Source organism: Nylanderia fulva, unplaced genomic scaffold (assembly GCF_048542155.1).
Source record: "Nylanderia fulva isolate GAGA-0341 unplaced genomic scaffold, ASM4854215v1 Scaffold57, whole genome shotgun sequence".
In the NCBI taxonomy this organism is placed as follows: domain Eukaryota; kingdom Metazoa; phylum Arthropoda; class Insecta; order Hymenoptera; family Formicidae; genus Nylanderia; species Nylanderia fulva.
Genome location: NW_028190665.1, coordinates 393,687 through 414,623, shown reverse-complemented (window position 1 = coordinate 414,623; position 20,937 = coordinate 393,687). Strand labels below are relative to the sequence as shown.

General features: G+C 36.6%; 1 protein-coding gene and 1 long non-coding RNA gene across 6 annotated transcripts; one reads left to right on the top strand and one right to left on the bottom strand.

The window, feature by feature from the left end:
• Positions 1 to 215: 215 nt before the first annotated feature.
• On the bottom strand, positions 216 to 2,396 carry LOC114942291 (uncharacterized). The gene is made up of 2 exons (XR_003821786.2): positions 1,919 to 2,396; positions 216 to 374 (listed from the first exon to the last, which is right to left on the bottom strand). It is a non-coding gene; the product is annotated as an uncharacterized LOC114942291 (long non-coding RNA).
• Positions 2,211 to 20,864, top strand: Rbcn-3A (rabconnectin-3 alpha). 5 transcript variants are annotated; one of them, XM_029317606.2, is made up of 32 exons: positions 2,211 to 2,582; positions 3,096 to 3,293; positions 3,385 to 3,538; positions 3,794 to 3,892; positions 4,511 to 4,723; positions 4,813 to 4,948; positions 5,274 to 5,471; positions 5,561 to 5,739; positions 5,986 to 6,204; positions 6,267 to 6,420; positions 6,627 to 11,260; positions 11,348 to 11,662; positions 11,744 to 11,845; positions 11,919 to 12,110; positions 12,186 to 12,419; positions 12,535 to 12,672; positions 12,868 to 13,100; positions 13,173 to 13,354; positions 13,449 to 13,818; positions 13,883 to 14,116; positions 14,207 to 14,459; positions 14,548 to 14,752; positions 14,849 to 15,116; positions 15,270 to 15,443; positions 15,514 to 15,612; positions 17,071 to 17,157; positions 18,254 to 18,314; positions 18,661 to 18,869; positions 18,952 to 19,096; positions 19,267 to 19,484; positions 19,563 to 19,646; positions 19,821 to 20,864. In XM_029317606.2, exons 1-32 carry the CDS (start codon positions 2,496 to 2,498, stop codon positions 19,935 to 19,937), a joined length of 10,191 nt encoding a protein of 3,396 aa, XP_029173439.2. In that variant the 5' UTR covers positions 2,211 to 2,495; the 3' UTR covers positions 19,938 to 20,864. The 5 variants fall into 5 exon arrangements, with proteins under 5 accessions (XP_029173439.2, XP_029173438.2, XP_029173443.2 ...); XM_029317605.2 differs by having other exon boundaries at positions 11,919 to 12,116; XM_029317610.2 differs by lacking the exon at positions 3,794 to 3,892 and having other exon boundaries at positions 11,919 to 12,116.
• The last annotated feature ends 73 nt before the right edge of the window (positions 20,865 to 20,937 follow it).

The following is a 20,937-nucleotide window of genomic DNA, read 5'->3' as shown; positions in this document are numbered from 1 at the left end:
ACAGCCTTCCGGCGAAATGTTCATAATATAACATTTATGGATTGGGACTTAAAAATATACGAAATTATCGATTCTATATTTGTCGAAATAGCCAGAAATAGAGTTGTGTGACAAAATCATGTATCAACGCATTATTAATAAATGAGAACATTAATCTTTCATCCTACACACATCCTACATAATTTTTCTATATAAAGCATAAAATAAAATCTGTGTCCTATATAATACCTTTAATGTGAATAATAATTTTTCATGATTACATAACTGGAAACACATGTGTGTATTCATATATATGTGTGTATATTTCATAATTGATGTCACCTGGCTGGTTGCAATTTTTTTTTAATGACACGTACAGAACCGAGTGTTGATTTCTAGAAAGAGAGATAATAAGTTATCGCGCGTTGTCGTTTTATATCAATTTGAATGCATGATTAATTCTTTCTCCCCGATAAATTACGCAGATCAAATTTCATGTTTTTTAAAATCAAATCAAGCTTGAAATCGACACATGAATTTAAATGAAAAATATAAACGTTTCGAATCTGCTTCGACTTTAGTGAAAAAGACGGTTCGGGAAGACGTCTTTAAATATAACATGAACGCGCTTAATAATAAAAGATCAATATGATCTCACGTTGAATAATTTTTCCCTGAAGAAGCTTAGCTAATTACGGCTAACGTGTATTTTTTCTTGTTTTGTGTTCAGTGTGATATGTTTATGGATCGTACAATGTGCACGTGTTGTTTACCTGTTTTGCATTCAAAGCAAGACTGTTTTTAAAAGAAAAAATATCTACATAATACTTTTAAGACTAATTTTGTTTTTTTCGTCATTATAAATTTCGAATGTCTTATTATTAATTTTTATTAAAAAAATATTATTATAATTTGATATTATTCTAATAAACTTTAGGTAAATTTAAGGAACACAAATTAAAGCATTTTTGCGGCTTATATATTCAGATAGCACAGATGATCATTATAAACTTAAAAATAATTCTTCATATTTTATATATATATATATATATATATATATATATATATACCCGGTAAAAATTTTTTTATGTATAATTGCATATCCCTTGTAGAAATTTATTACTAGTAACGCTGATTAATCATATACTTATATTTCGAGTATTTAAAATACTGTAATTTATGATATACAGTAATTTAAGTACTCGAAATAATTAAATGATTAAGTACTCGAAATAAATGATAAATTGGCGTTACTAGTGATAAATTTCTATAAAGGATGTATATAACAATATATAAAATTATATATATAGACATATATAGTTAGTTATAAATTATATATATAATAATTAAGTGTATATAAAATTATATATAATTTATACAAAATGTTATATATTTCTATATAATTATATATATTGTTTTATGTAATTATATATAACAATTTTTTTATTAGGTAATTTGTTCGAAATATATGAGCTTAAAAAAGATTCAACATTCTTATGGAATATAAAATAAATTTTATATTCATTTGTAAAAGAACTCAGAATTGGCATAAATGAATTTCTTTTGAAATCTTAAGAGTCCTTTTATATCGCAGAAATGGGTTAGAAAAAGACTTTTCATTTCAGAATCTGGATATTAAAAAAGAATATTCTTCTCGAATTCGCTATGCTATATTTGGATATAATTCATGTTTCTTTTGATTGTGTATATAATTTGCAATTATTATCAATAACAAAAGCTTTTGCATAATTTTATTAAAAGATATATACATATATATATGCATATATGAATTTGCATACGTGTCGAAATAATCTTTTAAATTTCTTTTTAAAAATCAAAAAGATCTACTTTTTAAGAAATATAAGTGCGAAAGAATCAAGCATAGAATAGAAAGACAAATCTATTATAATTGTAAAAATAATAATTCGCAAGTACTTACATCTTAATCTATCCAATTCACGCATTCTTTTCCTCAACGTGAGTGTTTCAAGCATCATCTCGTCGATATCGATATGCGATATGCGCGCGCGGCTATCGAGGGGAAATGAGTCGCCTTTGGTTAGGATGCGTTCGAAAATCTGACGTGCAAACAACCTTATAATAAAAAAGCCTTTCGTTGACCAATCAGAAGCAAAGAAATTTCCGCTCCTTTCCTCCTGATTGGTCAATCTAATTGTATTAATTCTACAGATAGAATTTTCGAACGCATCTATTTAGTCGGACTATCAGAGTCTACTGCTGCGCGATAAGAAATGTCGCTCGCGAAAAGATCGATTTAAAGATGGCCGCACCGCGGTCGTCCGATCGTCGTGTCGCGTCAATCTGAGACGCATCTCTCAGGGATCCGAGTGGAGGAAGCTCGAGTCCGAGCCGAGCCGTGCTGAGTGACGCCCGATCGACGTGAGCGAGCCGCCCGAATTGACAGATAGTTGACAGTTCGTTCGAGACCTGGTCGCGAAGGAGTGGCGAATCTCCTTCGCCGGACGATGATCTAACGTCCCGCTAATCACGCGATCATGAATTGTCATCAGATACTCAGCGGCGCCTGCAATGCGGGCGATCGCTGCTACGCCGTTGGCTCCGTCGAGGGAATCTCCTTCACCGTGAGTTTATCCCCTGGCGCGACAGCGTCATCGGGGATTCCTCTCGTGATTTTCTAATTTCTATAGGCCTCTTCGCGACCGCGACGTCGCGCGGTATTTCGCAAGCGAAATACGTGCTCTCGCGTTAGGGAAGTCAGCTGATCAGATGACACTTTGATTAGGCGACGTCTCTCCTTTGGAATCGACGATTTCCTTCGGCGGAAACGTCATATAACGCATCATGCTCTATATGTTGCATCCTCGATTTAGATTCTCTACTGACGTATATCGCGAAGAATTAGATTGATCTTTCTTGTTTTGCAATTGCCCATTAAAATTTTATTGAGAATTTGACTTTGATCAATGAGAATATTAATGGTGTATTGTATTCCAAGGCAAAGTTAAGATTTGATAGGCTGAAAATATGGCAGTGTATAAAAATAGCTTGCAAAATGATAAAAAATTGGAAACTTATTTAATTTTAAGAGAAAGAAAATTTAGATATTAATATTACACTCTATTTATTTCACTTAGGCATACGCAGCTGGTTGCAATATTGTGATTTTAGCCAACAATTTTGAACGAGTCCAAATAATTCCTGGAGCTGTGCACAATTATATTAGAATCAGTTGTCTGGACTGTAGTACAGATACAGGAAAAATTGCTGCAGCATATGAAAATCAAGTGTGCATTTTTGAGCCGACACCACTTATACACAGCACTTGTTCACATGTTTGTATTAATATATTTAGTATTAAATATACATTTATATATAAAAATATAAGGAGATGCATCTAATACAGTTTTATAAATTTTTTTATAGCAATTAGAATATAGATGGGTTCAAACTGGAAGTCTGCAAACAGAATCAAACATTACCTCTTTATCATGGAATTTAGAAGGAACAAGATTATTGACAGGTGGCGAATTGTTACAATTATGGCATCAAAATATCATGCCATTTCAAGAAGAGCACAGTAAGTTTATTTCCTTATGGATTTCATACAATTCCATTAAAATGTATATTTTAAATAAATTTTGTATAATTATGAAAAATAATCTACAATTTGTATTAAAAAGAAAACAGTATTCTATGACGAAAATCTAATTTCATTTGTGTGATATATATGTAGAACTAAAAAATATCATAAATCTCTTCATCTCTTAAATATTTAATAATATTTGCTTTATTAATATTCGAATTATCATATATTGTTCATTACTTGGTACAGCAATATTATCTACAGCTACAAAGCCGAAAACACTACAAACAGAAGAAGTTGGCACAAGTGGAAACAATCATAGTGTTACGGCAAATACTTCTCAGGATCGTGAGTTCATTCTTTTTGAGAATGAACATACAGTGTTGGCATGTTAACATATAGCATTTTCTTCTGCCATTGCACTGCATTAGTAATTTCTTATCAAAATTAATTTGCATATCTTTTTTGATTGGAATAAGAATTATAGAATTGTTAGAAATGCATTTTGCTAAAAATCATACTCAGAATTATTTTTTCAAAATATTCATTTTTAACAAAATGCTTTTGTATCCTTATCATCAAAATAAGAGCTTTTGCAACTCATGCTACATTGTGATTGGAATCTTGATGCATACAATAGTTACAAACTATTCATAGATGAATGTATCTTAAATGCTTATTCAATTTTTATGCTTGACATATTTAACACTAATTTATATACATTTTACTATTGCACACTATGAATAGACACCATTATTATTAAAACACTATCAATCTAATTTTATAAAAATGGAGAATCTCAAAGACATTTTATTTTTATATTTCTTCTATTTAAGATATTGAGAACACTATAAATATTAAGTTTTTTCTATTTACATTCCAGATATGTGCACCTTGTGACTTTGAGAAACAACTTTAATTTACATATATATATATAATTATTTATTTACATTTATTTTTTAACAGCCGGCGCGGTGACATTTTCAATTGGAGGAGAAGCGGAGAGTCCTGGGCCTGGAGACACATCGACTACGAATGATCCAGGTGGATGGAATTGTGTGTGGAAATGTCGTACTGCTACACCAGTTCATCTTATGAGTTTTAGTCCTGATGGCACTTTATTTGCAACAACAGGAATGAATGATAGATTGGTGAAAATATGGTTCGAAAACAAGCAATGTATGTATTTGTATTAAATGATGATGAACGGATGGTGATCTTTCTACATTTATAAGCAGTTATTATTAAGACTTATTTTTTACTTCCAGTTTTTCCAGCAAGAAGTATGGATCATACAAATTTTTCTCAATCTGTGGGCAGTGATAATTTTAGTTTTGTTTATGTTGCACACCCACGCGCTGTAACACACCTCTCTTGGCGCAAAACAAGTAAATATATGCCAAAGTAAGTTGCACATGAAACTTTTAGTGCTTTTGTTATGAATTGAAATCGAATGAAAATCCGACATGATTGCAGTAAAATATTCTATTTAAAAATAAATATTTGTTTATATATTTATCTTTAAAAAATATGAAGACATGTATATTATATGAAGACTATTGAATTTTTAAAATTGTAATTAAAATGTCAATTAAAATGATTATTTTAAGTTTGCTAAGAAACTAAAGTGTTAACCCTTTGTAATAAAAAAAGTTAACACAATTGATTTATATATGTATAAAAAAATGTAAGAAGTTTTTCAATAATTTTCTTATTTGTCATAAACTAGGGGTTCCGTATCTAATATGTTGGTCACTTCGTGTCGCGATAACATCTGTCGAGTGTGGACAGAAACGATACCGCCCGAGATTGAAGGTTTAGCTAACATGAGTCAATTTGAGGGTTCTGACAGACACGGTCATCATGGCAAACATCGTCATCATAATATGCACAAACATCGATTTATGCAACGGCTGAAACATATGAAGTATGAGAAACATTTTACTCATATTGAAATATATTTTTTGGAAAATAAAATATATATATATATATATATATGAAATATTTGATTTACAGAACATGTTTTCATATTCGGCGACATGCTAAGCAGCAGCATCAGGCTGGTCATACAGCGCCGACTTTACCAACGCTTCCATCTACATATTCTGTACATGATTTCCATAATAATTATCAAACTTCTGGTCATTACCCAGGAATGCACTTCCACTTGGCAGCCAGTATCAATGCAGAAACTGGTATAGTATCAATTAATCTACATAATATGCATTATATAAAATAGTAATTTTGTTTTTTCTTTTTTTACATTATATTACATATTTACATTATAACATTAGATATATTATTATACATCATTATATATATTATTTTTATTCTATTTTATTTTTATTATATTTATTATTTATTTTATATTATATTACATTATTCTAAATATTGTTGAAATATTGGTAATCGTCAAAGGATAGTATATGATCATGTTTTAGATATACCGCTAGTACCAAGCTTAATTACCGGAGATCCCGAAAGAGAACCGAATTTTATCTTACATTGGCTAAATAACAAAGAAATGCACTTCACCATGCAAGCCGAAAATATATTGCAAGAATTGACTCGTAAAGTGGTGGAAAAGGAAGAAGGCTTACAACATCAAGAGCATACTGAACATGTAGAACAACATGATTCTGAAGATGAATGTACACCAAGTATGTGTTAAATTTGCTTTGTAAAAAAATATAATTATTAATAATTACAATGTTCTTCTCAGAAAAGGGAATTCGATTGCAAACGATTCAGAAGCCAGCTGTTGGTGGCCGATCAATGAGTCAAGAAGATCACAGTAGTGACGAACACCATACTACGCATACCACTTCGTCTCATCACAGTTTGGCGCACAGTGTGCACTCTCATCCGAGTCTAAGGTAAATTTTCGAGATCTCCCTTATTGACTATTATGTGTGAGCATTATATTGTATGTTTTTTTTTTTATAAAACTAATAATTTTATTTACAAAAAAATTTATTTATATATATATAATTATGATTATATAATATATAATTATATATAATATTAATAATTTTAATACAATATATATATTTAAAATATTAAATATAACTTTCTGTTACAGCAATACAACCTCTATTAACTCGATAGCGACAGATGCAACATCCACTATGAATCACGCGCCAGATTCGTTAGATACAAAGATCGAAACGTTGCTGCGCGATTGGCATCATAATCCAGACTTGCTGTTCTCAATACATCCGATAGACGGGAGCTTTTTGATTTGGCATATCGAATGGTTGGACGAGTATCATCCTGGATCTTTTCGACAGGCGCAGATTTCATTTTCCACTCGTATTCCGAACGCATTCCCGCTCGGGGACGCATCGACAATGAGCCATAATGTGTCGATGTATTCTCACAATACCGGTGGACCATTATTGAACATCCGCGAAGTCGCAAAGTCGTCGACAAAAGCAAGCGAGCCCAGCGAAGTCGCAACACCTTTACCCAGCCTTATAGAACAAGACGAGGAGCAATCGACGTTAACTTCGAAAGCGGGTCAAGAGCTATTGAAAAATATAGAAACTACGGATGATCAGAATCAAACGAAAGCCGAGACTAATGCACTGGAGAATAATAAAAACGGGCATGAAGCGGATTTATTGGCTCATCCTAGTCCGATCGTTTCGATGGTATCGAAGCATTCGAATGGCACTTTGAATTTATGGCAGCTGACGTTTGCGGATAAGACAAAATTTTCACAAGTGTTGAGCATAGGACATGCGTGTAGAGCTTCCGGACATCGCTTTCGTGTAAACGACATCACGTGCCATCCTGTCTTACCTTTGCTTGTGACAACCTCTCATCATAATATACCCGAATTTTCCGGTGCACAACCGGCGGGATCTACTGAAAACATTAGTGGCAAGCACGATACCTCGAAAAATAAGGACATTATGTCGCCTACCGGCTTTTGCAGCGAATTGATATTATGGCGAGTAGATGCCGTGGGGCCCCTGTCGAAGAGCGGTGGAGTTTCCGAATTGGCGCGTATGAATTCACCCGAGATATCAGCGTTCAGTAATGTAGCTTGGATTCCGACACTATTACCGAGCACGACGTTGGGCAATCTATCCAATTCTCCCAGTGCGTGTTTTGTAGCTAGCGATGGAGAATGCCTAAGAGTCTATCAAGCTGTCATCGATGCCAGAACGTTACTGGCGGAAGTGTCGATCAGCGAGAGAAGAAGCCGCATGATGGATTCCATGGCTAGCCTCTCGACGGACATGTCGTCGGATGATGGTATCAGGCATTCGATTCACGATAGAATAAAGATAGTGTCTCAGCAATCAACTGCGAGGCCGGGATGCGTTATACAACTGGACACTATCGCCGATGCCACACACGATTGGCAGAACACGCAGTTTCTTCACGTCTTTCAGGAACAACTGATCACGGGAGAGAGAAGCGACGAGAAATTACCTGGTATCGACATATCTAATAATGATCTAGGACTCATGGAATCCACATTGGACGCTATGGTGGATCTGCAACAGTCAGCGATCTTCGAGGAGCCGTTTTATATAGTAGTTCTCGAGCGAACGCAACAGGGCACTACTGTACATATGTGGCGACTGGTAATAGCATCGCAACCGGAAACCACTGGCCTATCAGGCTCGATGATGTATGTGCCAGACTCTCACCTGGTTCAAGATGAAGATGACGAAGGTACACCCGGAAGATTGGGCCACGAAGGTAGACGATCACGTAGAGCTAGTCAAACTGGTGGCGGTCGAAGTCGTCGTGAAAGTCAGGCCGACATGGACTCCACGTTTATGCCTCGTCGCCATCAGAATAGTCACGTTCTCATCACCACCACAAAGGTCTGCACGCAGGAATTGCCGTTACCCGACGGAGTGGAGGTGATTCATGCCGCACCTGCGGCGGGACACTTAAGTAGTTCCTCGATATATCCTGCCTGCTTCGCGCCTTATATTATCGTAACGGCGTGTAGCGATAGCACCGTACGTTTTTGGAAGTGCAAGGTAACAAAGACGCCAGACGAGAAACTTGATTATGAATGGTGCGAGTGGGAGATGACCAGGAAAGATCAGGAATCGACTATCGACATCACTGGTCAACCGTTGAACATAAGCGCGGCCTATAGCGGACGCATTGCTTGTGCATACAAGTACGGAAAGTCGTTTACGCGTCCGACGAAGAACGATCCAGACTCGCGTTACGTGAATCTCTGCGTTGCCATATACGAGTGCAAGAGCACAGGAGGCAGCGAATGGATTCTGGAGGATACGATTCACTTGAAGAACATTCATTTGCCGCGAATACCGGTGGATCAGCATTTGGATCTTAGTTATTTGTACGACAGTAGATTTTTGCAGAAGAAGCAACGGCTCACTCAAGTATTGCAAACTCTTAGTCACGAGGATATAAGGTCTTCGAGAAACGGAGAAAATGGTGAATCCACCAAATCAAATGCTGGCTTGTTAGCGGTTCCTTCGTTCAGTACCCTGCAATCTTTGCGAAAGTCAATCATAGAGAACGGCAACACGTGTCCGCTTACGCAGAAACATCTGGTACAACTCGACTGGGTGTCGAAGGAAGACGGTTCGCATATTCTAACTGTCGGTGTTGGTTCCAAGATTATGTTATTCACCCCAGTGTGCTCGGATCTGGCGCAGGCTAATATGAAAGCGATGAAGGAGTCCCAGAGCAACAACAGGCCGATATTGCGAAAGACTTCGTCGCTGGCGCAGCCGCAGTTTGTCGATGAGATCCGATGGATGAAATTGCGCAAGATCGAGCTGACGACGGCGGATGGTCTGCCGCCGCTTCCTATGCAGATATCCTGGGTACGGGATGGTATTCTAGTCGTCGGTATGGATTCCGAAATGCACGTGTATTCGCAATGGAAACCGAATCCGAGAAACGATTGCTTCCACTCGAATCTACAGCATCAGGAGTCCGACGAGTTTCAGGCGAGTCGAAATCTACGCGACGAGGATTTACGCACGTTAGCGCACGAGACATCCCAGAGGCGATTGGCGAATGTGTCTTCTATGCCGCATCTGTCCCGCGTCAGCAGCATCAATCTAACGATGCTAGACGCGAAGAAGAAGCGCGGTATACAGAACGAGAACTTGAGCTTTGATTATATGCCGGATTATGGACTGTTCGAGGCGTCTAGGATAGCCTGCCCGGTTTTACCGCAGTATCATCCTAAGCAGTTGATGGAACTGTTAAACTCGGGCAAGATTAGATGGGTGAAGGCTATATTAGCGCATCTGGTGCGTTGCATAGGCAGTTCCTGCTCCTTACGAGCCGATGATGAGAATCTGGTGAAGCAGCGCGCTTGGTCGCGCTCGAGGACAATGTCGGTGAGTTATGTGGGCACTACATCGCCGTTGGAACCGAGAGGTTCGACTACGCAGATACCGGAAGAATTGACCCTGGATTACGCGGAGATCACATCCATCTCACCTCTGCCGTTGTGGACCTTGTTGATGGCCGATAAGGAAACCAATCTGCCGCATCAGCAGAGCGAGGACAAGCACGATTACAACGAATTATTCGACAGCAATCTGGACGAGGGAGAATCCTTGGACGATATGCTGGAGGAGGATTATGAGTGCTCGCGGCAGAAAGATCGACGATCCTCGGTACCAGAGAGGCAAGGGATATCCCACTTCGGTCCTAGGCAAGGAAGATTGCTGTCGCGTCTCCTGACTCACACTCATCTTCCGGGACTGTCCAGTCTTGATCAGATGCATCTGCTTGCTTTGGCGGACACCGTTTCGACATGTAACGTCGACTTTGCGGAGAGATTCGCGATCGACGCGGCCAAGAATGCGATCGCCAAGGAAAATTTAACGGGTATTCCGGACGGCGAAACCGTGTCCACAGATTCACTCGACGACTGCGGCCTCAGATTCCTTCTAGCGATGAAGCATTACAACTACTTAATACGTTGCTTGCCGTTGGTGCAACGAGCACAATTTCAGAAACAGGGAATCGCGTCGAACAACCTCGTATGGGCATTTCACTCTGAATCCGAAGAGGAACTGCTGGGATTGATTCCATCTTACGCCAAAGGTCAACCAAAGTGGTCCGTGTTGAAGGAGCTCGGTGTAGGCTGGTGGATCAGGAGCAACACGGTACTTAAGAAATGCGTGGAGAAAATAGCGAAGGCCGCCTTTCAACATAATCAAGATCCTCTGGACGCGGCTATTTATTATTTGGCGATGAAAAAGAAGAATCTGGTGTGGGGTCTATTTAGGAACAAGCGAGACGAACGAATGACTACCTTTTTCTCGAATAATTTCGCCGACAACCGATGGAGAAAGGCGGCACTGAAGAACGCTTTCGCTCTGCTCGGGAAGCAACGATTCGAGCACGCGGCTGCGTTCTTTTTATTGGCCGGTGCTCTGAAAGACGCCATCGACGTGTGCCTAAACAAATTGAACGACATTCAACTCGCGATGGTGATAGCCAGACTTTACGAGAATGATACGTCGTCTCCCAATATGAGAAGATTGCTGTACGAGGAGATCCTAGGCTGCGACAAAGAGGGTCAGAATCAGGATATGAGCAGAGTGCATCCCGATCCGTTCCTTCGTAGCATGGCTCTGTGGCTCTTGAAGGACTATTCCGGTTCACTTAATACTTTACTTCTGACCAACGTCGGCCATATGCATCCGCAGTACAACGATGAATCCGATAAGCCAGAGGGAACAACAGGTTTTAAAATTATTTCGTATATTTTTCTATACTTATGCGCAGATACGAAATAACTCTTAGAATAATCATCTTGTCTTTTTGTTTCAGCAAATCCAAATGTCTTCAACTTTTACGTTTATCTTCGTACACATCCACTGTTAATCAGACAGTATATCGCGTCCACTGCACAAGATAAGAAAAAGGGCCATTCGGTGGTGATCTCAGGATTTAGTTACGGTACAGAAACGAAAAGTCAACCAGACAAACAACTAATGTTGGAAGATTCTATTACACCATTGGAGAGACAACTGTATTTCACAACCGCACACGCACATTTCAAGGCTGGCTGTCCAGCGCTTGCTCTTGAAGTCTTGTCCAAACTACCTAATAAAGTTATGGAAACAAATGGTGAAGACTCTCCAAGTAAGTAAATATATGTATACATATTGATGCAATTTGTCAAATCTGAATTGCAATTGTTATCACTCTTCTCTATCCCAATAGGCTTATTAAACAGTCCAAGTAAGTCTAGAGCTCAAGATGCTCAAATAGATACCGGTATTATTAATTGGGGAAATGAATCTAATGGAATAAGCAATAATAAAGGTACTTATTATTTTTCTATATAAAATACGTTAAAAAATTCTCAATTATAAAAACAAAAATATTGTTATTACAGATACTGCTGCTTCTCTGGATTGGAACACGTCGTCGTCATTTGATTGGTCTCAGAGTACTAAACGCATAGAAGAGGATAAATTAGAATTGAATTGGGACAATGATGACGCGGGTGAGGGTGAAGACATCGATAGTCCTCCCATGAGCATGAAACTTGATAAGAAAGAGCCAGAAAATGCATATAAAGAAACCGGTAATAGTAAGAGCTTCATTTTATTACGAATTACATTTTTTACTTTGATTGTTAATTAAAACTTTGATTTTTTAGAAGAAGAAGCAAAGACAGCAGGTCAATTGGATATCATGGCGCAACAATTGAAATTTGTAGCTTGCCTAAAAATCTTGATGGAGGAATTGTCTACGTTAGCGACTGGTTTCGAAGTGGACGGAGGCCAGCTACGATATCAATTATATGTGTGGTTGGAACGAGAAGTAGACGCATTGAGGCAGCTGTGCAGTTACAGTACTAACGCAGACGGGGATATGAACAACGTGGCTGAATGTAATTCCTTTTCTTATTTTCTATAAACATACATAACTATTATGAATTTTATTGACAACAATTTTGAAAATTACGGAAATTATTATGATGATGCTAATAGAAGAATAACTTTCAGACGAAGGCGGTATGGTTGATGATGTGCCACCGTATAAGCCTGGCGAGCAACCGACGTTGCATCAAATACTAGTAGCGGAAAAATTAGATTTTGAGGCTAAAGTGCAGAGAGCTGTTAAGAGGAAGAAATGGTTGAAAGGTGGATTTATTAATTTTATTTCGGTGTTATTTAACTGTCGCTTTAATTTAAAAAAACGAATCTAACATTTAAGAACGTTAATTACACATTAATTAATACAATATATATATATATATATATATATATATATATATATATATATTACATTTAATATTATATTTTAACATAAAATCACAAGTATCTTGTGATTTTCAGCTAATGAAACCTTATTACGGACATTATTGTCGTATTGTTCGTTGCACGGTGCATCGGGTGGCGGCCTAGCATCGGTAAGAATGGAATTGGTACTGTTGCTGCAGGAATTGCAACAGGAAAAGACCCAACAGCAATTGCTCAGTCCCCTTCCTTTCCCCACTACGTTACCCTTGTTAAGTGCCAGTGTTGCCTGCAATAAAACTGTCGTAGCTGACCCAGTTCGACATCTACAGGTTTGTTAAAATTTCTATACTATTTTCTTTTTATCTTATTTCGATATCTAACGCTGCACTTGTTTGTTGCAGTCTCTCGCGCATGACATGCTGCAGACATTGGTAGAGTTACGAAATCCGCCGATGCCTAACAGAAATACACATTACTGCGAAGTATTCATTATGAGAGATTTAGCAGTAGCACTTAGCGCTTGTATCTATCAATCGCTTTGTGATTCAGACACGTTTGTTATGAAGCATCACCAGCCAGAGAGGTAAGTCTCGGTTATTTGACAATTAAATTGAATTAATTATTGTGTACAATATTCCAAGAGAGGATCAAATATTTATACATTAATTGTGTTTTAGTTTCCCGACAGTCACCGAAGTAGAAACATCCTCGGGTGGTCATTTGGTAGCTTCAAACAGATATCATCGACGTTATTCGACAGACGACGGTGTATGCATAACTACTTCACCTGCCAAATGGCCGGGTGTGACAAATTTACGCGCGTTGCTCGCTCGAGAAAAAGACGAGGACACCCCGAAGCTAAATATTCTGCTCTGCGAAGCTTTCGTGGCGACGTACATGAGCCTCTTCATCTACGCTCTGTCGAGTTGCGACAGTCACATCTTGTACAGATTAGTTGGACAGCACTTTGATAATAACACGTGGTCTTCTCTCTTTGGCGGTGGAGTTAAAAAGCTGTTACGCGTAGCGAGCACAACTAGCAGCCAGGTATGATTGATTTTTTAATGTGCGAATATTATTGGTTTTATATCTCTTTCTGTCTCTTTGCAAGGGCGCTAACACGAATAGCGTCGAACGTACCGATAGTGTAACGAGCGAGATCCAAAGTACTGCAAGCGGAATGTGGAATACCATGACGTCGTTGACCAAACAACGCGTCAAGCTAAATATGAAACTGTTAGGACAATTTACGGGTCAGCAGCCAAATATGAAGGAGGATAAACCTACTTATAGAGAACAATTTGTCTCACCGCAAATGAGCATGATTTCTTATTTTCTCATGAAGGTTGGTATATCGAAACAGATTTCACATACCACATTGTCATCTTTCTATTCATTTCGTCATTATATAACTGTAACTATGTTATCTTTCCAGCCACGTATAGAGACTGAATATGCAGAAGAGATCGATTACGATTCCTCTGATTCTGCGGTGTCCGACTTGGACACTACAGATGACGAGGAAGATGTATTTGATACGAGTTCAAAGCCAAAGAACAAACCAAAGGATAATACTGAGCATAGTAATTCTAATTCATACAGTTGGAGCGTAATGCGATTAGCGATAGTTAAGATACTGCAGCAGCAATTGCAAGACTTTTTGACCATCGCCGGCATAGAAATGCAAGGTACATACGTAAAATGCAATATTTCGTATATAAATAATGTCTTAATAAATTGATATACAATAGTATTAACGAAATGACGTTATTTTAGAATTACCCGTAAGTAGTCCGCTTATCCATGGTACACTGGGCATTGTTGCACAATGGCAAGACTCTTTGCGCGAAGAGTTAGAACTCCGAGGTCCACCATCAGCGACTTATATACCCGGATGCGCACCAGATCCCTCTCCTACGCCTGGGAAACCAGCTATTCACAAGTATCGATCGTTATTGGAGAAAGGAAATACTCCCTTTAAGTGAGTATACGAAGAGATGAAATTTCTTGTTTAGTCGCAAATTAAAAATTTTGGCAAGGAAGAAAGATAACAGAAAACTATTCTAAATAATTTCAGTACACGATTGGCATCCGCAGCACCGACTAATCGTCTATGGTGTTACTTAGTTAGACAAGAATTAGTTCAGGATATTTTCATTCGCGCAGTGTTTGGGAAACGGAGATCCCTGTCGACAATACTTGAAAGTAATCAATCAGTTGTTGATAGCGTACATCGTGCAACTGGAGAAGATAAAGGTAGCGATAGTGGCACTACAAGCTTGCCGGAACCAGTCAGAATCATTCATAAGGAGCAAGATAGCATCAGTGCCTTCTGTCTTAATCAGGTCTTTTTTAAATCTTATTTTAAATATAATTATATCTTTCTTTTTCTAACTCCTATTCTAAAAAACTTCTAGATAATATACAGATTTTTTCGAACATATATCTTCTCTAGATAAAAGAGAGATACTAATATTACGATTGTGATGATCCTATAGGTGAATCCAGGTTTAATGGCTCTTGCTACGCCTCGGGAAGTGCAAGAAATGAACATTTCCCTACTTCTAGAACTTCCGTCGTGGCTAGAAGATGAATGCGAATTCGATATTATCAACTTGACTAAGCAACCCGACCCAGAACCTATACAGCCAACCAGTTTTTTAGTTATACAGGTACGTTTTAAAACACAATCATATTAATACATTAATAAATTTCATATTTTACGTTACATATTATTTGCAGACAGCAGCAGATCGTCCATTGCTGGCACAGAGTCCTCAAACAAACAGTCCCCAGCCTCATTCAGGTATAGCCAGTCAGAGTGGACGTGGCGCAAGTGTGGTGAGTGTTTTTTATTATATCGTAATTTACATATTAAATAATAGAGTACTTCCATTTCATCAAGATTTTCTTTACTTTCTTGATAATGATTCTATAATTTACAGTAGATAAGATGTGGTATATCGTAAATTATTTAAAAGATAATATTTTCTATTTAAAAATTAATACAATGTTTCAATATAATTTGCGATATAATCTTAATTATGTTGAAAAAATAAGTCAAATATAAAGTATTTAAATTTTATAAATGCAATTCAAATTAATTTATATAAAACATAATTTATTTTTTAATTTCTTATCTATATATTTGCGCTTACCGTAATTTTTGAATGTTGAGTTAATCCCAAGGCTAAGATGAGATGTATTTTATTTTTTTCTTATGTTGGATTTATTTATTTTTATTCACAAAATTTACTTTTGTTTTAAATGTAATTGTACTCACTACATATATATTTCACAATGTAGATTATTTTAATATATGTGTGCGTGCGCGTGAGTATGAGAAGTATGCAATTAATTATATCGCGCAAGAAATTGCAGATTTATTAATTAATTCACATGTAGAGAGCTTGACTTGTGATAACTAAAAAAGTATTAGCAGTATTTAAAAAATTAATATATACAACTCCTAAGTAGTTTATAAGTATCTAGCAACCAGGAGTTTCCTGATAACACATGGGATTTTTACAAGGAATTTTTAATAAGCTTGTAATAGAGCAAGGATGTATGTCCACTTAAGTAGGAAGTATCCTGTCTGCCTGGAATATTCCAAGAATTTTTCAAGAATCATCGTACATGTGTATCAAGTCCTTGCATATACATTGTATATTTGTTTGTTTGACATCACTTTGCCACTAGACAGCGCGTTTTTTGTAATATAATATCTCTCTGTTTCTCATTTTTAATATACGAAAATAATGAATATTATTAGGTATTACTCGTGCATTTATATTCAGACGCGAGTGTAGCAGTATTTTGCACCAGAGGGAAAAGATGTGTGATTATGACTATAAATATAAATTTTACATTCATTGCATGATATATATATTGAGACCAAAACGTGCACTGTGTCTCACGTATCAGGATGGCTGGATTCGCAAGGCTTGTTCGTTTTAAGCGCAACAGATTCATTTATCATATATATGTCTAAAATTTAGAAAACTTATCAATAATTTGTATATAATGATTTTTTTTTTCAATGCTTTTGCAAAGTATTTGTATTTATAATACCAATGAATCTAATTGAGCAACTTAATTATTGCTTATATTGCATTTTTTAAATGGCTAATATAAAGATAAAATGTATATATCGCGAAACAAGCCTTGCAACCCGTGAATGTGATGTACTGGGATAGGGTAGCACAAAAGTGGTGACGGAGACAATGTTGCTTGTTCAATGCTTGCCTAACATCTAACTCGGTCTACGTCACTGAACTGGCGGCTCATTCGCTCGCTCAGATGAAGGGGATGCCTGCTTTTCCTGGCTCCCACGACCTGCGTTTCTGTCAATTTGTTGCCGATAGGAGCAAACACTTGTTAAAGCCGGTGAGATTTACATCTAACAAGACTAACCCTATAGTCTATCCTAGTCTGCAAATTTCATGTTTCAACTTTTTTTGGGTAACAAACAGATATCTCTGATTTGTAATATGCTAAGGACACAGTAAAGAAAGTTTATGTTTATAATGAAGATTTGATTACTTAAGAATTATTGTAGCGTATTCTTAATGTTTCTTTACGTATATTGCAAGTCAGATGTATTTTGAATTTCTCAAACAAGACCTTGCAGCTCAGCAATCGTAAGGCCTGTTTTTAGAAATATTTAGCCATTTATATATCGTTTTGTCTAAGAGCTCATAGCAACATGCACAGTGCATTGGTTTGTATTTTTCTTTGCTTACATATATCAGTATAAAACAACAATATGAGGAAAGTTTCATAAGATTATATTAGCATATCCATAATTGGCAACTGATGTTTCATCTGCTCCTAGATTCTCATAGATGTTATTTACAGTTAATGGGTAAAACTCACTGTTCTTCCACACAAGTATTACATCGAATGTATTAAATGAATATTGGAGTTAAATGCATGTTATTGTTCAAATTTTTTCATAACAATTATACCATGGATGATGTATTTCAGTTTTAGATATTTACGTTTCTCTCATATCCTCTTGATGTGAGAAAGCGTGAAACTTAGATATGTCTCTATCAATGTTTTGTTGTAATAATATTACCATACCACATTCATACATGTTCACACACACGTACACGATAATTCAATATATGCAAGACGTGCTAATCGCTAATCGACTTTAGAACTTATTTGCGAGCTAGTGGGTTGAAAAGCAGTTTCAGCCAAATACTACTTGCAAAATAAAAAAACTCGCTGCAATGTTTAAAACGCATGCTACGTGTCCATTATGCAATTTCATTAAACCTACTTTGCGTTGATGCAACACCCAAAAATGTACGTTAAGTATCTTTATTAATATTACCGCAGTATTGTGTTCATCAAGTTATTAGTTTAATTCTGCTGGAATATATAAATGTATCATATTTTCTTATTTATATTCTCTCGAATCTCTTTGTTTTCAATTTCGCAAATTCAATGATTCGTCTTCACTTTATTTCGACAGATCCTGAAGCACAAAATTGACGGCATCAGAAGAATCTCTTCCCATCCGCTCTTACCACTATGTAAGTTACATATATATTATTATATACTCATATCTTATATATTTATTACAATAATATATTAATATAATATTATATATATATATATATATATATATATATATATATATTATAATATATTATATATTTTTACATACACACTAAGCATTTATGAGAAATGTACGAAAAATAGAACTGTACTCCATACTAATCTTATGTGAAATGGATTGAGCAGTAGATTGTGTAAGTTATATCATATGAAAAAAAATCAATTTGGGTTTTGCATAAGATTAGGGGTACTTTTGGAAAATTTTACAAATAACGTAAATAACACATTTCTGTTTGTCCTTTTCATATGTGGCGACGCCAGATTTGACCGGATCGCAGGATGGCTCCGTGTCTTTATGGGAGTGGGGACATCAGACGGCGGTCGCGACTCCAAGAGCGCCCGGAACTTTTGCCAAGGTGACCCGCGTGCGATTCTCACAGCACGGCAATAAATTCGGGGTGGCTGATTCTGATGGCCACCTGAGTCTGTTTCAAGTGGCGTGTCGGGAAGGAACAGCTCGACCATTCTTCGTAAGAACTTTCGCATTTCACTTAGTTACTAGTGTTACTAGTTGAAGGTGCCGCTTGTTCATTATCGAAATCTCTGTTTTAGACCTATCAGTGCCACAGCAAAGTGACCTCGGACTTTGTCTTCCTCGGCGCGTGCAGTCTCGTCGCTACCGCAGGTCATGGCTCGGAAGGACGGAATGTAGCATTATGGGACACGCTACTTCCACAAAACAAATCTCTTGTACAAGGTACGAGTAAAAAGAATTCGCGTACAAAATGACCCAGATAGTAGTCATTTTGACGTCAAAATGCTGACGTAACAATTACTGTTGCTATCTGGGGACTTGCACTCTAACGAATAATAAGACATTTTCTGACATTTCTTCTGCAATCATGACCCATGATTATGTTTCGTTAGGTTTCATGTGTCACGAGCAGGGAGCCAGCGCGTTGATCCTTGCTCCGCAACATCAACTGTTGATTAGCGGCGGGAAGAAAGGCGACATCAACATATTCGATGTACGGCAACGACAACAGAGGCATAGATTCCAGGCGCATGAGTCGGCTATCAAATGTTTGGCGCTTGATCCGCACGAAGAATTTTTCGTCAGCGGAGCAGGTGATGGTGATATCAAGGTAAGTAAATTTCAAATCACAACTTTCTAATAAAATACCATTTCGTTTATTCTCAAAAACGATGAATCTCTTTTGCAGATATGGGGTTTGACCGTCCATTCTCTCCTCTACTCCTTTCCTGGAGAACATCCACGGTCTAGTTTCTTCAAAAATATAGGACAGGTATTATGTCGGAAAATGAGGATAATAATAGCTCTATTCTTTATAGCTGAACTGGCTGCACCAGTTTAGAGTTTATCTCTTTCCTTTCAATGTGGAGTAAAAAAGAAAAACTCTGAACTAGTGCAACCAGTTTAGCTATAAAAAACAGATCTAATGTAATCATTTGTTGTCTAGGGCGTTACCCAGTTACACGTGGACTCTGCGGGTCGGTTGTTTTCTTGCGGAGCAGATGGTTCGATGAAAGTTCGTCAACTGCCAGAACGCGATTGTGTAATACAAACGCTTTATTAGGATTAAAACGAGTAAAAAGATGATGAAAAAGAGAAAACGATTACCGTGTAAGTATATTATGTGAAAGAGCCGATATTTATTGATTATATATATAGATATAAACACCATACATACATACGAAAAACGAATCATTGAAGAAACCTAAGCAATTCATTGATTGCTATTGTATGATACATCTACCTTACTTTTACATACAAACTGTGCAAATAATACAATATTCCTTTGCATGGCTAGTATGTTGTGTTGATAAGCTAAACGGATGTTATATATTATATATATTATATATATATTGTTTTATCAAAGCTATTTTATCATATATATATATATATATATATATATATAAAATATTATATATATGTGATAAAGTAGTGAACCTGCACGAATATTGTTGTTGTTGTCTAAAATTGAAGCTCTTATAAACATAGTGAAGTTGTAATATTAGATAGCGTGTCCAAGTGTTTTTCCCAATATAAAAAAAATTAAGAAAATGAAAAAGAAAAAACCAAAGCAACACGACACACACGAAATACACGAGTAACCGTAGTGTCGAGACAGTTGCGATGTTAGAACGACACTACATTACCCTAACTAAAGTGTATTTCGTATGGAGCATACATAGTACTATTATATGATATACATACATGATCATTCCTTTCTCACATGAAAGTAATTATTAAACGATTCGATAAATTATATGTATAATAATCTACGTACCTTCATATTTTAATATGTAATATATGTAATATTTATAAATCAGTTGAGATGAATTTTATTGTTTAGCGGCGGATAATTTAAAGGACGATTTAGCCGATCTTTACAGCGGTTATTGACTATATAGTAAAATTGTGAGATATTTCTTTATGCTAAAGAGAAACATTATAGGTTTCTGTGTATTATTCGTTGAAATAGAAACGTGTGCAATGTAAATTAGTGTTCTACAATAATATACGTTCGATAAAAATTGACTCGAACGAAATCCTCCAAGTATTCCAAAGTACTC